The sequence below is a fragment of the Rhinolophus ferrumequinum genome, chromosome 8, assembly GCF_004115265.2.
Source record: "Rhinolophus ferrumequinum isolate MPI-CBG mRhiFer1 chromosome 8, mRhiFer1_v1.p, whole genome shotgun sequence".
NCBI lineage: Eukaryota > Metazoa > Chordata > Mammalia > Chiroptera > Rhinolophidae > Rhinolophus > Rhinolophus ferrumequinum.
Window position 1 is genome coordinate 82454928 of NC_046291.1, and position 17952 is coordinate 82472879.

Genomic DNA, 17952 nt, shown 5'->3' on the forward strand with positions numbered 1-17952 from the left:
TGACACCGTACGATGCTATCACAATATTATTGACTATATTCCCTATGCTGTACATTACATCTCCATGACTTATTTGTTTTATACCTGGAGATTTGAACTTCTTATTCCCCTTCACCCTTTACCCCTTTTTTAATTTTTCAATTACAGTTGACATTCAATATTATTTTACATTAATTTCAGGTGTACAACATAGTGGTTAGACATTTACATAATTTAAGACGTGATCCCCCTGACTTTGAGAAGCTAGCAGCTTAGTGAGCCAGCAAACCATTCTGCTAAAATCTTTGGTTTGGAAAATAGCAAAGTCATAGAAATACATTCATAGGAAAAGGGCCATTTTTATCCTCATTTAATTTTCATTCTGTCTTAGATCAATTTTTATATATGAAATGCTTATAATTATCTTTAACACTAGGGGAGTACCTAAGGACTTTATTTAGTCTCAAGGTGTTTCCATTTTGAATAGTAGTATCCAAAGAGACTGGACATTTAAAACATGTGAACTCCTACACAGCAAAGTGGGAGAAATAATGGTATTTATATGTTAATTCTGTGAGGCCCTACATTTAACTCTATTCCCTCTGGCCATATGCCAGGTGGAATAAAGCAAGGACTCCACTATTAAAAATATCAAATCAGATAGTTCCAGCTGGGGCTTTCTAATCATTTAAAAGGCAAAATATGAGGTCACTTTTAATATCTTAAGTAGATAACTATCTTAGCATTTACTTTAGATATTAAATCTGAGGTTCTTATCTTTGCATTACTGAATAGAATGGACCACTAGCAGTTTCTAGCTTTTGAGTATTTTCTATAAGAGCAACACTGGAGCCTAATGCGCAGGGTCAGTTGTTTTTCCCAAATTGTCTTTCTTAGAAATACCCAATGCATCAATGTACTAATCCGAAAAGTTGACTTACCAATTGGATTTAAGTGTCACAGAACTCTTCAGCATATTATTTTAATCAATTTGTGGGAAAGATCAATTCTCTCATGGTTGAATGCATATAAAAATGAGGCAGCCAAATGAGTTATATAGGAAGGCTGGCACATTTCATTCCCTAGAGATCCCTAGAACAGGTTCTTAATTGTGTATCCAAAATTTCATTTGAGGTCTTTAAATGAAATTTGTCTAGAAGCAGGAAGATAGGCTACATAACCATGCCTGTGTTTCTGGATCCTCATCTTATGTTGACATTAATTTTTTAATATATGGTAGCTGGTGTTTGAGTTCAGGCAAGAAGTCATCCTTTTTTTCTTTTTAAAATTATTTTTTATTTAGTGCCTTTATACAGTAATGAACAGAGTAGTTTGTGTTAGTTATGGCTGAGTCTTGTAAAGACTAATGTTTTCGAAGGCAGCCCTGGCAACTGTTTTGTATTGACTACTTTTAAGGTCTACAGTGAATATAAATGCAAGCTTTTTGAAGTTTAAAGATAAAGTTATAGTGACTACTATTAAGGGCTACAGTTAATCTGAATAGCAGTTGTTGAAAATTGTATTTTGCTATTTGTTTTATGTAACACTCCTTCTGCCCAGCATAGAGATGTTTGGATTCTGAAAAAAGGCCTTTTCAGACAGTTATTTGTATATATATGTGTTTTATTTTCTTCGTATTAATCATTGTGGTTAAGTGATTTATTGGCAGCTGATGAGTCACAAGTATGTTTCTCATTCTCTAATGAGTCACCTAGCTGCCTACAAGTTTGTTTATTTTCTTTCCTTTTTAGATCTTTCGCCTAGTTGGTAGGTTAAAATTTCAACTTGTTACATTAACTTTTAGAACTGTAATATATCAAAATACTCAGAAGAAGTCTCATTGATTTAGAAAACTTATTTAGCACCTGCTCTGGTCCAGACACTCTGCTGGGCTTGGGTATACAATGACACAAATATCATTTAAGGAACTTAATTTGGGGAGAGGGTAAAGATAAACAACTGCGTATTACAGGTGCAGTGGTGGAAGTATATGTATGTATCATGTAGAGTTGGGGCCCAGAGGGAGGTTGGCATGTGGGTATGAGCATCATGTGAATAAGTTGGTGATCGTAGGCTAGGTCATTATACTGTTGTGGATTGCAACGCTTTGAACAACTGTTGCCTAGATGGTTTGTACCTCTTTGTTGGAATGAAGTACTTACCTATTGGAGGAGATACAGAACTTCTGTATTTGGCTCTGTCCAGTTCAACATTGGATTAGAAAATTTTGATAGAGATATAGATATACTTTAAAAATAGATCCAACTATTTTGGCTATAGTTTCAAGATAGCCAAAACTATCTTGAAAAAGAAGAATAAAGTTAGAGGACTCATACACCCTGATTTCAAAACTTATTACAAAGCTACAGTAATCAAAAGAATGTGGTACTTGTGTAAGGATATACATATAGACCAGTGGAACAGAATAGAGAGCACAGAAATAAACCCTGACATATATGGCCAATAGATTTTTGACAAGGATGTCAAGACCATTCATTGGGGAAAGGACAGTATTTTCAACAAATGGTGCTGGATATCCATATGCCAAAGAGGTTACCCTGCACCATATATAAAATTAACTAAAAATAGACCAATGACCTAAATGTAAGTGCTAAAACTATAAAACTCTTACAAGAAAATATAGGCCAAAGGCTTCATGACGTTTGATTTAATGGTGATTTTGTGAATATAACACAAAAGGCATAGGGGACAAAAAAAAACTAGATTAATTGGATTTCATCAAAATTAAAAATGTTTGTGTATCAAAAGACACTGTCGAGAGTGAAAAGACAATCCACAGAATGGAAGAAAATATTTGCAAATCATGTATCTGGTAAAGGATTAATATCCAGAATACATAAAGAACAACTACAACTCACAATAACAACAAAAACCCAATGTCCAAATGGACAAAGGAGTTGAATAGACATTTCTCCAAAGAAGATACACAGATAGCCAATAAGCATATGAAAAGATGCTCAGTATCACTAATCATTAGGGAAATGTAAAGCAGAATCACAATGAAATACCACTTCATTCTCATTAGGACGACCATTATTTTAAAAAAAAAAAAAGAAGAAGAAGAAGGAAAAAGAAAAATAATGAGCGTTGGTGAGGATGTGGAGAGTTTGGAATTCTTGTGCATTGCTGGTGGAAATGTAAAATGGTCCAGCTGCCGCGGAGAGCGATTTGGTAGGTCCTCAAAAAGTTAAACAGAATTATCACATGATCCAGCAGTCCCACTTCTAGATAGCTACCTAAAAGGATTGAAAGCAGGGACTCAAACAGATAATTGTACACCATTGTTCATAGCACCATTATTCACAATAACCAAAAAGTGGAAACAACCCCAATGTCCATCAACAGATGAATGGATAAACAAAATGTGGTGTGTACGTATAAGTGGAATATTATTCAGCCTTTAAAAAGAATGAAATTCTGATATATGCTATAACATGGATGAACCTTAAACACATTATGCTAAGTGAAGTAAAAGCACAAATATTATGATTCCACTCACCTGAGGTACCTAGATTAGTTAAATTCATAGAGACAGATAATAGAATAGATAGAATAGAATAGAATAATAGAATAGAATAGAATAGATAATAGAATAGAGGTTACCAGGAGCCTAGGGGGTGGTTAGTTGGGGGAAATTGGAAGTTAATTGTTTAATAATGAGTCCAGAGTTTCTCTTTGGGATGCTGAAAATGTTCTAGAAATAGATAGTGATGATGGTTGCACCACTATCACAGTGACATTGTGAACGCCACTGAATTAAAATGGTGTACATTATGTATTATATATTATACAATTAAAAAACTCAGCAACGTACAACAATAGATCTTGATTTCTTGCTTACCCATTTGTGGGTCAGCTAGTTTGGCTCATATCCAGGCTTCTTTTGAAGCTGTGGTTTGGGTCCTGGTCTGCTCATTGTGTTTCTCAGCTTCCTTGGACCAGCAGTTGCCTCAGCATCATCTTCTCAAAAGAAAAGAAGGAATGCTGAAGGGCAAGTTCAATTGTGAAAGTACATATCAAACCTTTGCTGGCATTGCATCTGCTCACATCTTATTGAGAATGCAAGTCATATAGCCAAACCCAAATTCAAGGGGCAGAGAAGAAGCTTCTGTCTATCTTGAAGCCATGGTAAAATTTGGGTGAATACTACTACATACCATAGGGGAGTGAAGACTTGGGACAGATACTGAGTGTACCACAGAGACATGTAAGAACTGTATTTATGTATGCGTTTATTTGTTTATTTATGAAACATTAAATAATGAGGCATCACTCATTATTTTAGACTATCAAGCTTACCTCCTTCAAGTACTGAAATTAGTTTGACAGTTTTAGTAATCTTTGAAGTCTATTTTACACATTGTTCCTTTTTAACATTTCATAATGACAGAGGGCCCATTGTGAATATCTGTTTCTGTCCTAGGTAATGATATGGTTCTTTGCTACTTTCCTCTTTTTGTTTCATTTTTTAATATATATTTTTCAGCAGTCAACTGTTACCTAATACAACATTTGTGCCTACTTCTAACAGTTCCACCAGACCTTTTCTTTATGTAGTAATAGACATGAAAAACTTACAATCAAAATTGATAGAACTACAGAAAATGTAAGCATCCCTGAGGTTATTAGTGAAGCCCTAAGTACTAAATTGCATGGCACTTGTTGGAAAGATGAGATTGTATTCCTTTAGATAACTGAGTACTGTTTTTCTCCCAAGTTGCATATTTTATAATTGTTTGAGTTATTCATACACTATGTTATTTGTTTTAAAAAAAGTTGATATAGCCAACTCAAAATATTTTTATACAATACTTTATATGAAGAATAGTGCTTTTTAAAATTTTATTTTCTAAAGGCAGTTTAAGTTAGAAGTAAACTATTAAATGGACAGTTTCTAATGGATGCTATGAGGTCTGTTGTGCCTATTAGGGCATTTTTAATATCAAGGCTATACTAATTCATCTTATTTGTAGAGTGATTAATTATATGTAGGGTCAAAGGGTGGTTGGAAAAGGAAATAAATATAAAACACAGTGCAGTGATAGTGTGTTTTGGGAGGTGGTGGTAATAATAAAAAGAGCTGACTTAGCTCTTGAGAAGATGTGTTTTATTTACTTCATCCATTTCTCTTACAAAAAAATAGTTCCCAGGAGTTCCTCTGCTTTCTACCATGGATTTTTTTTTTTTCCTCCAAGGCTTTTAGTTGCCTGTTAGACATAAACCTCTTTCAACATATACTGTGTTTCCCCAAAAATAAAACCTAGCCGGACCATTAGCTCTAATGCGTCTTTCGGAGCAAAAATTAATATAAGACCCAGTCTTATTTTAATATAACATAGGTGATGGAAGGAGAACTGACTCTGGGTGGTGAACACACAATGGGATTTATAGATGATGTAATACAGAATTGTACACCTGAAATCTATGTAACTTTACTAACAATTGTCACCCCAATAAACTTTAATTAAAAAATAATAATATAAGACTGAGTCTAATATAATACAATACCAGGTCTTATATTAATTTTTGCGCCAAAAGACACATTAGAGCTGATGGTCCAGCTAGGTCTTATTTTCAGGGAAACATGGTAGAAATAAGAGCATATTAGTTTCAAAATGTGAAACTGAAACCATAGGGTCTCTGTGGTAACAGTCAGCTATAGTATGTATACTATAAAGCATTAAACCATCTTAACACACAGTATCAGTTAAAATCATACTAATTAGACTTTTTCTCCAAAGTGGAAACGTTATCCTTATACTGGCAGTAGCTTATTCAATATTCCTGTTCCTCTTGTATTGACTCTAATTACACACTAACTTTTTATTCTAACTAGCAAGTTGTAGTTTGACACTTTTCCACAAATTTGACTGTTTGTTTTGCTTTAATGTTTTTTTCTTCTAAATTCATTCATGGTACAAATAGGGCTATATAAATATAGATATGGATGTAGTATAGAGATATTACAGTTAAATTATCCAAGGTTAAAAAAAATCATGAAATCATTTAATATATAAATAGGCTATTCTGATAGCATATAGCTGCTAGATATAATGAGGGGAAATACTGAGCTTGGAAGGGCAAAAAATTTAATTATATGTATTCTCTATGTCTGATTAATCCTACCTTCTTTCTGATTGATTCAGTAGACCAATTTGTGATACTGGAAGTTTTGCTTTGGCCTTAGCTTAAGAATAGGTCGAATTTTCAGAAGTTCTTTTGAGTTGTTTAGTACTGGAAACAATGTTAAAAATGGTGTTGGTTTTCTAATCTAGCTGATTTATTTTAGCACATAATACTTCTGAATTAAAGTACTAAAGGTAGACTTAGTTCCAAGTTTGAGGTCCTGGATAAAAGGAGTTATCTGGTACTTTTGAGGGAGAAAGAAGAGAAAGTTTTGTTTTCTTTATTTGGACCTTTAGCTAACCATCGGCCGAATGTCTTTACCACATTCCAGCGTCTTTCCGGATTGATACTAGTGTAGTGCTCACTCAGTTCTTGAGAGTAGATCTGTTTAACTTGAGTTGGCTTGAAGAAGACTGTCTGATAATGTAAGGCCTCCCACTGGGGAGTCAAAGCGGGGAGGTAGGAGAACCAAGATGGCCAGCGACATAGTGGCAATGAGCAGGGTGGAGCTGTAGTTGGAGCAGGTCAGATGACTCGAAGCAATACGCTGATGATCAGTAAGGAAGAGAAAACCTTCCTTAGGGACACGTGTGAGAGAAGTAAAAGAATCCTCACAAGGCCTGAATCAGATGCTCAGGTATCAAGTTTGCTCATGCAAACGAACGAGGCAGCTGGTAGGTAGCAGTCACATTGAGTGAAGAAAGATCCAGGGGCATTAGATTGCCAGGATTAGAAAACTATTTTAACAACAAACTGAAGCCTCTTGATCCCTGTAGGTCTCAGAGGAGCCTTATCTTAGTTCACCAACTACCTCTTTTACCATAATAAATTGTGAGTTTCTTCAAGCCACAAGATTTTAGCCAGATCTTAGGCGATAGCCCTTGTTCAGGAGACTTATAAGAATGCAAGAGATGTGTGTACTTGGTAATGGACATAAAATTCTAGGCAGTGTAGCAAAGTGAAGTGAAAATTTTTCTTTCTTACTGCACCACTTTTTATTATCCTAATTTTGAACCTTTTCCAACTCTGAGCAAATGCTCATTGAAATGGATTGTGGTGTTCTCTTTTGTACAATAAGCATTGTTGGGTTTCTGGAATCTTTTCAAATAGCACAGCTACTAAGGAAGGACCCAAGAACGAATAGAGTTTTTACCATGAGAGTTACATCTTGTTGTTTTGTTTAGATTCTGGTCATTCATTTTGTAGGATTCTGGGTAGGGACTTAAATCATGAGGGGTTAATACAAAAGTTAACTGGGGGGCTGGCCCGGTGGCTCAGGCGGTTGGAGCTCTGTGCTCCTAACTCTGAAGGCTGCCGGTTCGATTCCCACATGGGCCAGTGGGCTCTCAACCAGAAGGTTGCCAGTTCGATTCCTTGAGTCCCTCGAGGGATGGTGGGCAGAGCCCCCTGCAACCAAGATTGAACGCGGCACCTTGAGCTGAGCTGCCTCCCGGATGGTTCAGTTGGTTGGAGTGCGGGCTCTCAACCACAAGGTTGCCGGTTCGATTCCTCAAGTCCTGCAAGGGATGGTGGGCAGCGCCCCCTGCAACTAGCAACAGCACCTGGAACTGAGCTGCGCCCTCTACAACTAAGACTGAAAGGACAACAACTTGACTTGGAAAATAAAAATGTCCTGGAAGTACACACTGTTCCCCAATAAAGTCCTGTTCCCCTTCCCCAATAAAATGTAAAAAAAATAAATAAAAAGTTAACGGGGGTTTATGACATAGCATATAAACAGGGAGTCTAGGATAGATTTTCCTAATACTTGTTTGCCATTTCTATTGCTCTAGTTGCCCAAGAACTCCACTCTCTCCCAGTTGTCATACTTGTATTTTTCTTCCATCTTTCTTTTCTTTTCCCTCACTCTGCAGCACCAGTTACCACCTGAGAGTTTTCGTTGATAGTTTTACATGAGTTGCGTTTGGCCACTTGAGCCACCATGATGTTGACGTCACTCTCCAAGACCTGAAAGTTAAATCTTAACCTTTTCTACAAATACATTGTGACACATTCTGTCAGTACAAGAATATACGCAAAAGTAAAACTAGTGCATTTTATATGGGAACCGCTTTTCTCTGTTTTCTCTCTGTTGGTTATGTTCTAGAGATCAAAAAATAATCAATTGGTAAATTTAATAAGCTACTTCATATATTTTATATTTCAGAATTTGAGTGTCTTTTGTTCAAAATTCAAATTTGTTTTAGAATTAAACTGCCCAGAAGATGCATTTATTTCACTCTTAGTGTATTAAGCTTCATATTAGACATTCTTAAATGGAATTGTATAATCCAGCAGGCTGTCTGCCATAAATCCAGTCAACGACAGTGTGTACTCAGAAACTAAGGGCAATGAGGATTTAACTGAAGCCCCCTAATGTCCTCTTATTACCTTGAAATCTTTTCAGTTGACCTTCTTCTATTATTTAGTTCTATTACATACCAGTAATTGCATTTATAGAAGACCATGTTTCTTGTTATAAGAAATGCTGATCTTAGTAAATTTCAGTGATAGGGAGGGAAATGTTCTGTAATAAATAATTGAACGACTTTTTCCGACTTTTTCCTACTTTTCACAATTAACTGCTTTTTAACTGGTTCTGTTGTCTTTTATGTCCAGAGTATGTTATAAACAATAAGTAAATGGTGCCATCTAGAAAATCATCTCTTCAAGGAATCTCGCAAGGTGTGCTACATAATAGCTTTTGTAAGTAGGTTAAATAGAGTGGCTTTATCTCAAGCAGGTTACTCTACTAAAGAAGAGTTTAATATATTCAGCTCTACTGTTGAAACAAATGAGTTCTGACACCTCTGACGAGATGATTAAAGTTGGGAATTTTTTCTTTTGACAGCATCAACAAAGAGAGCATCGTAGATGTAGAAGGTGTTGTGAGAAAAGTGAATCAGAAAATTGGAAGCTGCACGCAGCAAGATGTAGAGTTACATGTTCAAAAGGTAACTTTTTTCAAAATATAACATTGTGTACAGAAATAGATTTGAGTAGCTCTTATAACTATTCATGTTAAATCTGTATATTGTTAATAGAGTTGATATATAATACTGAGATTTATAAATTGATTACTGAATTAATTAGTTTTTGTTATATAACGAACTATCCCAATACTTAATGACTTAAAACAACAAATATTTATTTGCTCACTATTCTGTGCATTGGGCAGTTAGGGTCAGCCTGTCTGAATTGGCTCATCTGTTCCACGTGTCATCAGCTGGGCTCACAGATACTCTTGAACATCTTTTCCTGTGGCCTCTCTTCCTCCAGCAGGCTAGCCCAGGCTTGTTGACAGGGTGCCAGAATGGTTCCCAGCAGCGAGAGAGGGGAGCCTTAGCCTGCAAACACTTCCCAAGCTTCTGCTTGTTTCAGGTGTGCTACATATTCCATTGGTCAAAGCAAGTCACATGGCAAAACGCAGATTTAAGAGGTGGAGAAATAGATTCCACCTGTTGATGGCAGGAGAGGCAACAGCATTGGAAAAGGACATGTGTACGGGAGCAGGAGGAATTATTGCAGCTATTTTTGCAAACAATCTATCATAGTCACATAGGGGAAAATATAAAACATTGAAAAAAGCTTTATTCACTATGATGAACCTGTTTTGCTGTGAACTTTCTTATGATGATAGACTTCTACACGTTGATTGATTATACTAATTCTTAATCATTATATTTCCTGATAATCATTTTATTTCTGATATTTTACAGTTTAAATAATCAAAAGAGACAGTACTGTATTGGTCTTACATTGTAGCAATAACTTCTCTTCATATAAGATTTATCTCACATCTGTTTTCTTCTCGGACATAAATACTCGAAGTGCTCATTATCATTGACTTTTAAAATACTGTAAGTGAATTCACATATATTTAGTACTGTTGAAATAACCCTGCAGTTCTGAACCTGAAGTTCTCAGGTCCAGGCCTAGTTTGCATCTACCAAATGCATCATTAAATTTCTCTTAAGCCTGATTGCTCTATCTTGCATAAGCTCACACACATACACAACACCCCCCGTGAGCATATGCCAGATAGAGCAGACAGGCAGACTGACAGATAGACTCATGTGCATACACTTATTTGGAGTAACTTTATTTAACTGGAGTTGATTGTCATGGAACTCTGTCAAGACTTGGAATATCTTGCATTTTTTACTGACCTAACTTGCCAAATTACTTTGTTCTCTTCGTACAAGTCTCATTTTACACAACTCCACCGAGAAGTCTGTCACCTAGTAAATGCAAACCAGCCTTAGAGTCTGCTGACCAAGAAAAACAACCCCCTGTCTTCCTATCATTTGGTGAATAGAGCAAATAAATGTACTTCTAAAACATTCTGATTATCTAGCATTTAGTACAACCTTAATAAATGTTAACAATAAATTAAAGCCTAAAGAGCTTATAGACAAATTTTGCCTCAATAAAAATAATTATAAAGTATCTCATAAAGCATAAATATTGTATACTAAATAGAATCATATAGTAAGCAGTGGCTCTTATCATTCATTTATTTATTCAGCCAACAGTTACTGAGTATATAGATGTACTTTGTACCAAGCACTGCGTGAGGCTTTAGGAATCAGTGCTCACAACCTAATGAAGGAGATGATGAGTTTCTGTTAGTTATCAAAATAAAAGAGGTAGCTGTCCAGTTCTCCAACCTTGCATTGGAGATAAAGTTTCTTTTAAATCGTCAGAGGGAAGCACTACAACTTGGGTGTAGGGGGTGGTGACAAATAATTCTATTCGCTGTGAGGACTGGAGTATCCTTCTGACGCTTTTTCTTGGAGTGTCTCAGCTGAATTCTAAATGTGATCTCCCAACTGGAAGAATACAATTTCCTTTCCTGAATCAACTAAATAAGGTCTGTGTCCCTTTTGTGCTTTAGCAGGTTTTCTACGCGTAGTTGGGAATAATTAATAGGGTAACATGTGTTTTAAGAGTAGCTAATTCTTTATGACCGAACTGCTTTTTAGCAGTAAAATGTGCAATTAGTGTGAGTGACTATTGAGTTATTTTAACACCATAAAGGAATACCTTCCATGGCAGCTCCCAGCCAGGAGAGCAGCAGGAAATTATATATGACATGTTTGATGAAAGAAGGCAATGCAGGGATATTTGGGAAAAGAATGAGAAAAGGAAGGAGAGGTGTAGCAGAGTAGGGCTGACTTTGGTTCTAGCGATAGAAATGGCTAAATGCTGTTAACAATAACTCATTTTGTTAATGGCCCCTTCAAGTGAGCAGAGTGTTTTTATGTTCATTACTCCATTTGATTCTTAATGCAGACCTCATTTTACAGAGTAGAATATTGAAGCTCTGAGGTTAAGTGATTTGCCTAACAATAGCTTTTATGTGACAATACGAGGGCTTAACCCAAGCCCCTCAACTCCAGTTATTTACTTATTTATCACATTGGTATGCACCTAGAGTTTACGCAGTATTTGTGTATATGTTATCTCACCTGACTGTTTCAACAACCCAGGAAGGTAGGCAAGAAATATTATTTTATAGGTGAAAAAACATATACCATCTTGTTTAATTTTAGCAAGTAGTTTCAGTTAAAGATGTATGCAAACATTGCTTTAAGTCAACTGTAGTTTTTTTTTTTTTTAAGCAAAAGATGACAGGTTTTGTGTGCTTTGTGATATTTTTGGTAATCTCTCTCTTTCAGATTTATGTAATCAGTTTGGCTGAACCCCGTTTGCCCTTACAGCTGGAGGATGCCATTCGGCCTGAGGTGGAAGGAGAAGAGGTAAAAAATCATGCTTTTGAAATACTATGCTTCCTCTGTGTGTTTAGTCTGCAGAACATTGAAAACTTGATGCCCTGCTTTTTTATGAAGGGTACCTGTTGATTTGAGATTCATTTTTATTTAAATTTACTCTTACATCAACAATTCTCAAACTTTTTGGTCTACAAATCCCTTTATACTCTTAAAAATAATTGACCCCAGAAGCTTTTGTTTTTGCAGGTATATCTGTCAATATTTTCAGTATGAGACGTTAAAACAGAAAATGTTAATTTATTAAAAGTGACAATAATATAAATATATCTACAGATCTTTGTAATGTCTGGCTTAGTAGACAACAGTTAGATTCTCATATCTACCTCTGCATTCATTCTGTTGTGATAGTACACATTCTGAAGCCTTTGGAAGACTCCTCAGTATAGTCAGGAGAAAGTGAGAAAGAAAAGGTATTATGAAATATAGGTTTGACTTCGTGGACTCCCTGAAAGTGTCTCACTGATACCCAGAACATACAATGAGAACTACTACTCTATCAGCTTTTGTCTGTTGCTTCAATCTTTAACTAGCAGGTAAAATCCAGGAATCAGTGAAGGTGCAGGTGATTAATTCTTCTGATGTCCCGATAATGAGGCAAGGCTTTTGGGGTGGGAGATGGAAAGAAAGCATTGATCCCTATTCATTCTCATTTCTTTCCAAGAAGCCCTGCTTCTTGTTTCTTGGATCCCTAATTTGGGGGCATAATAAACACATATAATTAACACACATAAACACACCTGTTGTCACTTAAAAGTAAACATGGCTTCTAAAAGTGTTTTTAAAAAAAAAGTGCTCTGAAAAAAATTAGTAAAAACCTGTTTTTTCATCTTTTTTTTTTTTAGGAAGGAAGAGCTACTGTTAACCAGGATACAAGATTAGACAACAGAGTCATTGATCTTAGGGTATGTTTTTTTTTTTTTTTTTTTTTTTTTGGTCTCATTTATTTTAAGTGACATGATTGTGCCCAAATCAAGGAAGGTAGAGGTAACATACCCATCTCAGGCTTATAGAACTAACTAATTGGCATTTGCCTATATGTAAGTATGATAATACAAGAAACAATTTACCTTTCCAACAGACCATTCCCCTAAAAACAATTGTAGGCAACAGGGACAATCGGGTAGTCATTCACAGCGTATTGATTTGCTTTGTTTTAAAATGACAAAGGAACATGTAGCCAGTAAATGGGCTTGCTTCCAGGTGGTGCCTGTTTTAGACAAGTTAGTCAGCAAATGGAAACATAACCATTACTATCACTACAAAACTGTGGAAGAAATTATGTGCACATTTTAGAACAACCTGGTAGAGATTAGTAATTAATGCCTCAGTCCTTTGAATTTGATGTGAGCACAATATTAATAATAAATAAGTAGTTGGTCATGACAGTTTTTATATAGTAATCTCATTGGTCTTCTGGTTCCCTTTCTGGCTTGGTTGCAAGTGAAAGAGTTTGGTGGTTTCATCATTGTTGTAAAACCAATGTCATCTTTCTTTCTTAATGTTTTGACCACATCTTCCTCCTTTACGTAACACATTCTACCTAAAGCTTAAATTCTTTGTCACCTTATAAGTTCTTTCCAACTTTTCTGCAATCATGCAGGTCTGCCCTTAGCATACATTCATGTTTCCCCTGATTATTTGCTTTTTATCTGCTTTTACCTTTAAACCTCAGAGCTTTCATAATTTTGTCCACAGCAGTTAGACATCATACTGTATTTGTCTATGCTATTTGTTCACAAAAGTTATTGGTTAAGCCTCTAGAATTTAGCCCAAAGAGTATTTTTCTTCGGCCCACATCATTTTTTTTTATTTAAATTCATTGCCACCATTGAAAAATGAGAGTTTTTACATTAGATCTAAATGGCTTTCCTTAAAAAGTTGGAGATGAATCTGGCAATACTGGGCCCACGTGGCAACATCAGCTAACTCTCTAGATGGGGCATTATGTCCTCTAAGCCCTGCACCACCCAGGAAGTATCATTTATTTATTTAATTTATGTGTCAAATTGATTTAATTAAATTTGTTATTGTCTTATAGACATCAACTAGTCAGGCAGTCTTTCGTCTCCAGTCTGGCATCTGCCATCTTTTCCGAGAGACTTTAATTAACAAGGGTTTTGTGGAGATCCAAACTCCTAAAATTATCTCAGGTATGCTTTAAGATATTTATCTTAATTTTTAAAAATAATTTGCTATTGCTTCTTAGACTTTTGGCTAAGATCAAGTATAAAGATAATTTGCTTTCCCTTAAGTTGCTTAATATTATTTTTTTTAATTTGAGAATCCCAAGTATCCCTTAACGTTTATTGCTATGAGACTATTTATTTCGAGACTGTGCTACATAGCACCAGTCACATATCATTAACATCAATAATACTACATATTGATCCCTTCTTTCAGGAATCATTGTGATAAAGATTATAAAATGAGGCAATAACACACGAAGCAAGATTGTTGTTATATAACTTGCACCGAAAACTACTTTCATTATGTAGATTTCTTTTTAAATTGGTATTGCAATTTTGTTTTGTATAAATTGCATTGCAAAATTAATACTAAATATTGCAGGTAGGAAAAATCTCGTTAATTCTCATTCGTATATGAGAACCAACTCTTAATCATTTTAGAGTTGCTTAAGTAACACCAAAAATGTGTGTTATAAATGGCATTTAGTTGTAAATAAAAAGTTGAACATTAAATTCTTTATTATTATTATAGAAAAATTATTAAGAATATCTTTTTTTACTGTGTAAAAAAAATTTTACAACCCTAAACTAGCTTTAATAGATTTGAAATTGACACAGAAAGGGAATGTATATATCCAAAGAAGTAAAATGAAGGTTTAGCAAAGGAGCAGATCTCTCCTAAATATAAACTGTTTACAAGCAGGTGTAAGACATATATAGACGAAGGTTTCTCTGCAAATTCTTGATTTTTCAGGTGTTGTTTTTTTAAGTGAAGTATTTTAATCAAAAGTATAAACTATATTTGAAGTTTGCATTGATAAGCTTACAATTGATTGTAATAACATTAATGTTTCTATTTCAGCTGCCAGTGAAGGAGGAGCCAATGTATTTACTGTGTCATATTTTAAAAACAATGCTTATCTAGCTCAATCCCCACAGCTATACAAGCAAATGTGTATTTGTGCTGATTTTGAGAAGGTCTTCTGTGTTGGACCAGGTAAGGTTTTGGCAGTTATGATTGTCTCAAAATTCATTAATTGTATCATAATTAGGGTTTTAGAAACACGTTTTGCACACATTTTTAAAGCTTAAATCCTTTTATATGATGACTACGTAAACACTAGACTTTAAGGTAAAAATGACAATGTGCTTGGGTAGACATTTCTTAAAAAAAAATTGTATGCTCAATAGTTCTTTAAACAGTTGAGCATCATTTATGTGAATAGAATCATAAGCATTATATATTCCTACAGCAGAAAAAAGAATAAAATATCTTGAGAATATCTCATTTTAAAAATGCATGCTTGTACTGAGCAAAGATGTGTTATAGGAATATTATGTAAAAGATGGAACAGAACTAGAGTCAGGAAGACTAGAAAGGAGGAAACTGCAGTGAGGATAAGAGCTGGACTGAGATAGTGCCTGAAATGTGTATAATGTTACTTCATTTGTACAGATTTCATTTAGCTTGAGTCAAGTTTTAATAAAATTAAGAACTCACTATATTGAATCTTTTTAATTATTGAAAAAGTACCTCAGGAACTTTTATTCCCTCAGGGTTCTCAGGCGTCTCTTTTATTAATTTGCATTTGTTACAGCTTTTACTACATAACTGTAGCAGTTTGTAATAAATTTGCCTTCCAAGAGAATGCTGAAACAGATGGCTCGGCACAGGTCCTTCCAACCCTATAGTGATAATGAAAATAGTACCATTTGAGTTCTAGTAAATAGAATTTTGTATTTAAATCCCAATTTCCCAAAATATAAAACACGATTTACTATGTATATCTTTTGTTAATGTTACAGTGTTCAGAGCTGAAGACTCTAATACCCACAGGCACCTAACTGAATTTGTTGGTTTGGACATTGAAATGGCTTTTAATTACCATTACCATGAAGTTGTAGAAGAAATTGCTGACACCTTAGTACAGATATTCAAAGGACTTCAAGAAAGGTATTAAAAAAAGGGGGGGGGGGGGTGTCTATACATTTCATATCCCGAAGTGGACTTAATTTCAAATCAATTTGGGTTCTACAAAAGAAAGCAATTCTTGAGTTAAAATGTGTAAACTAAGTTTTTATTGAACATAAGTGTATATATAAAGACTTGATAGTTAGATGATCAGCTAATGAAAAAAATCCACACTCCGAATGCTATTCTGGATCCAAGTCAATTGGGGTTTCAGCTAGTTAACCTCATTTTGGTGGGGAAGTTTCCCAGATTGTAAACAGCCTAACTATATTTGTATTTTCCTTTATACTGACATCCTGAATATGTCAAGAAAAAGAATCTGTGTTACTTCTATAGCAGTTTTTTATTATTTGGGAGGTATTCATGGGGTAATGATTAAGAGCTTGGATTCAGCTAGATCCAGTTAGCCTACGTTCAAATCCCTGCTCTGCTACCTATCTGGGTGAGGCTTGTGCAAATTATTTAACTCTGTGCCTCAGTTTCCTCAGCTTTTATAAGTGAAGGTTAATATTACTTACTTCAGATGTAAAAAGTTCCTTCATTCTACTAGTTTCTAACCTTTACTGAATCTCTCTGTATAGTTAAGCCTGTGTCAGGAAGGGTTAATTCTTAGATCAATTTATATTTACATTGAGTACCCAATAAAGATTAAAAACTAGTACACTTGAATGGACTTTCGACTTATTTGGGTCTGGTGAATTGATAACATTTACAGAAAATTATTAGACATAGTCTTGATGTTCAGAAAATTGATTTACATATAATGTTCATTTAGGTAAACCCTCTAAACTGACAAATAGTTTCTCCCTTAAAAGTCACTGAAAATTTCTTACCTGTGATGATTAACATAGAAGAAAAGAGAAAATAGAAAGCAAATTACTTAGGATCAAGAGTCTTTTTTTTCATTTCTCCATACTTGCGCAAGTAGGCTATTATAGACTTAGTGCTTTGATAACTGACAAAGGACTGTATTTGAAATTTTTATTTGAAGATCACTGATTTAACTATTAATTGTTGATACATTTGGATATACTTCATTGATACCTAAAGACTTCAGAAATATTATGCTTATTTACTCCAGTGCAAGTCTAATAGAAATTAATCATTAATCATTGATTTTATAAAAGTACTGTAGCATGTGCACCAATATTTTCCAGGCGTTCTTTGCATTGCATTGTACCTTTAATGACTAGTTAATTGTAGACAGCCTTTATAAAAAAAAAAAATCTTTGTTCTCTGAAACATTTCAATACAGTTTATTTTAAGCAACTTTCATTCAGGTTTAATCTATGAAATAACAAATGTTCTTATAAAACAAAATATCCTTTGAAACTACAGTGAAGTAACAGCTTTTCTCATTTTCTTGTCACATTTGTAATTCAAGAAAGTTTCTGAAACCCATTTATTTTAGGTATTGATGATATCTTCTCTATTAGAATATGAAATTTCTACTTTGGTCTTTATAACAAACAGACCAACCATGAATCAGGCCCTTGGGATTAATCAAATCTCTACATACAAATTAGAGACACGGTCACTGGACTTTTTCAGTAGACTTAAGGGGGCAACTTGGAAATAAAAGTGTTCTTTCTATAGTCTATAAATTATTTAGGAATTCTAAGTTTCTGTGTCAGTTGTAAATTATATTCCCTGGCTTATGTCATGTCCCGCTCATGTTTTTCATTTAGTATTTATCTCTCATAGAAGAATAATATACAAATGTATTTTAAGATATTGATAGTCATATTTTTGTATTACCTTTGATGTACATGAAGGGGAGTTAATATTCAAAGCATAGAAAAGCAATTTAAAAATCAATTATTGGTGTCGTCTTAATTCTTCTTCTACCAAGATTTGAATAAATCAATGGCTA

The 17952-nt window shown here is 34.6% G+C and overlaps 1 protein-coding gene across 1 annotated transcript in view; it reads left to right on the forward strand.

Moving 5' to 3' along the window:
• The window catches only part of DARS1 (aspartyl-tRNA synthetase 1), a 49298-nt gene that overhangs the window by 21919 nt on the left and 9427 nt on the right, over window positions 1-17952 (forward strand). The window contains exons 5-10 of the mRNA XM_033112739.1: window positions 8978-9080; window positions 11808-11888; window positions 12764-12823; window positions 13960-14071; window positions 14970-15104; window positions 15914-16061. Coding sequence (XP_032968630.1) covers window positions 8978-9080; window positions 11808-11888; window positions 12764-12823; window positions 13960-14071; window positions 14970-15104; window positions 15914-16061 — 639 coding nt within the window. The remainder of the gene's footprint in view (window positions 1-8977; window positions 9081-11807; window positions 11889-12763; window positions 12824-13959; window positions 14072-14969; window positions 15105-15913; window positions 16062-17952) is intronic.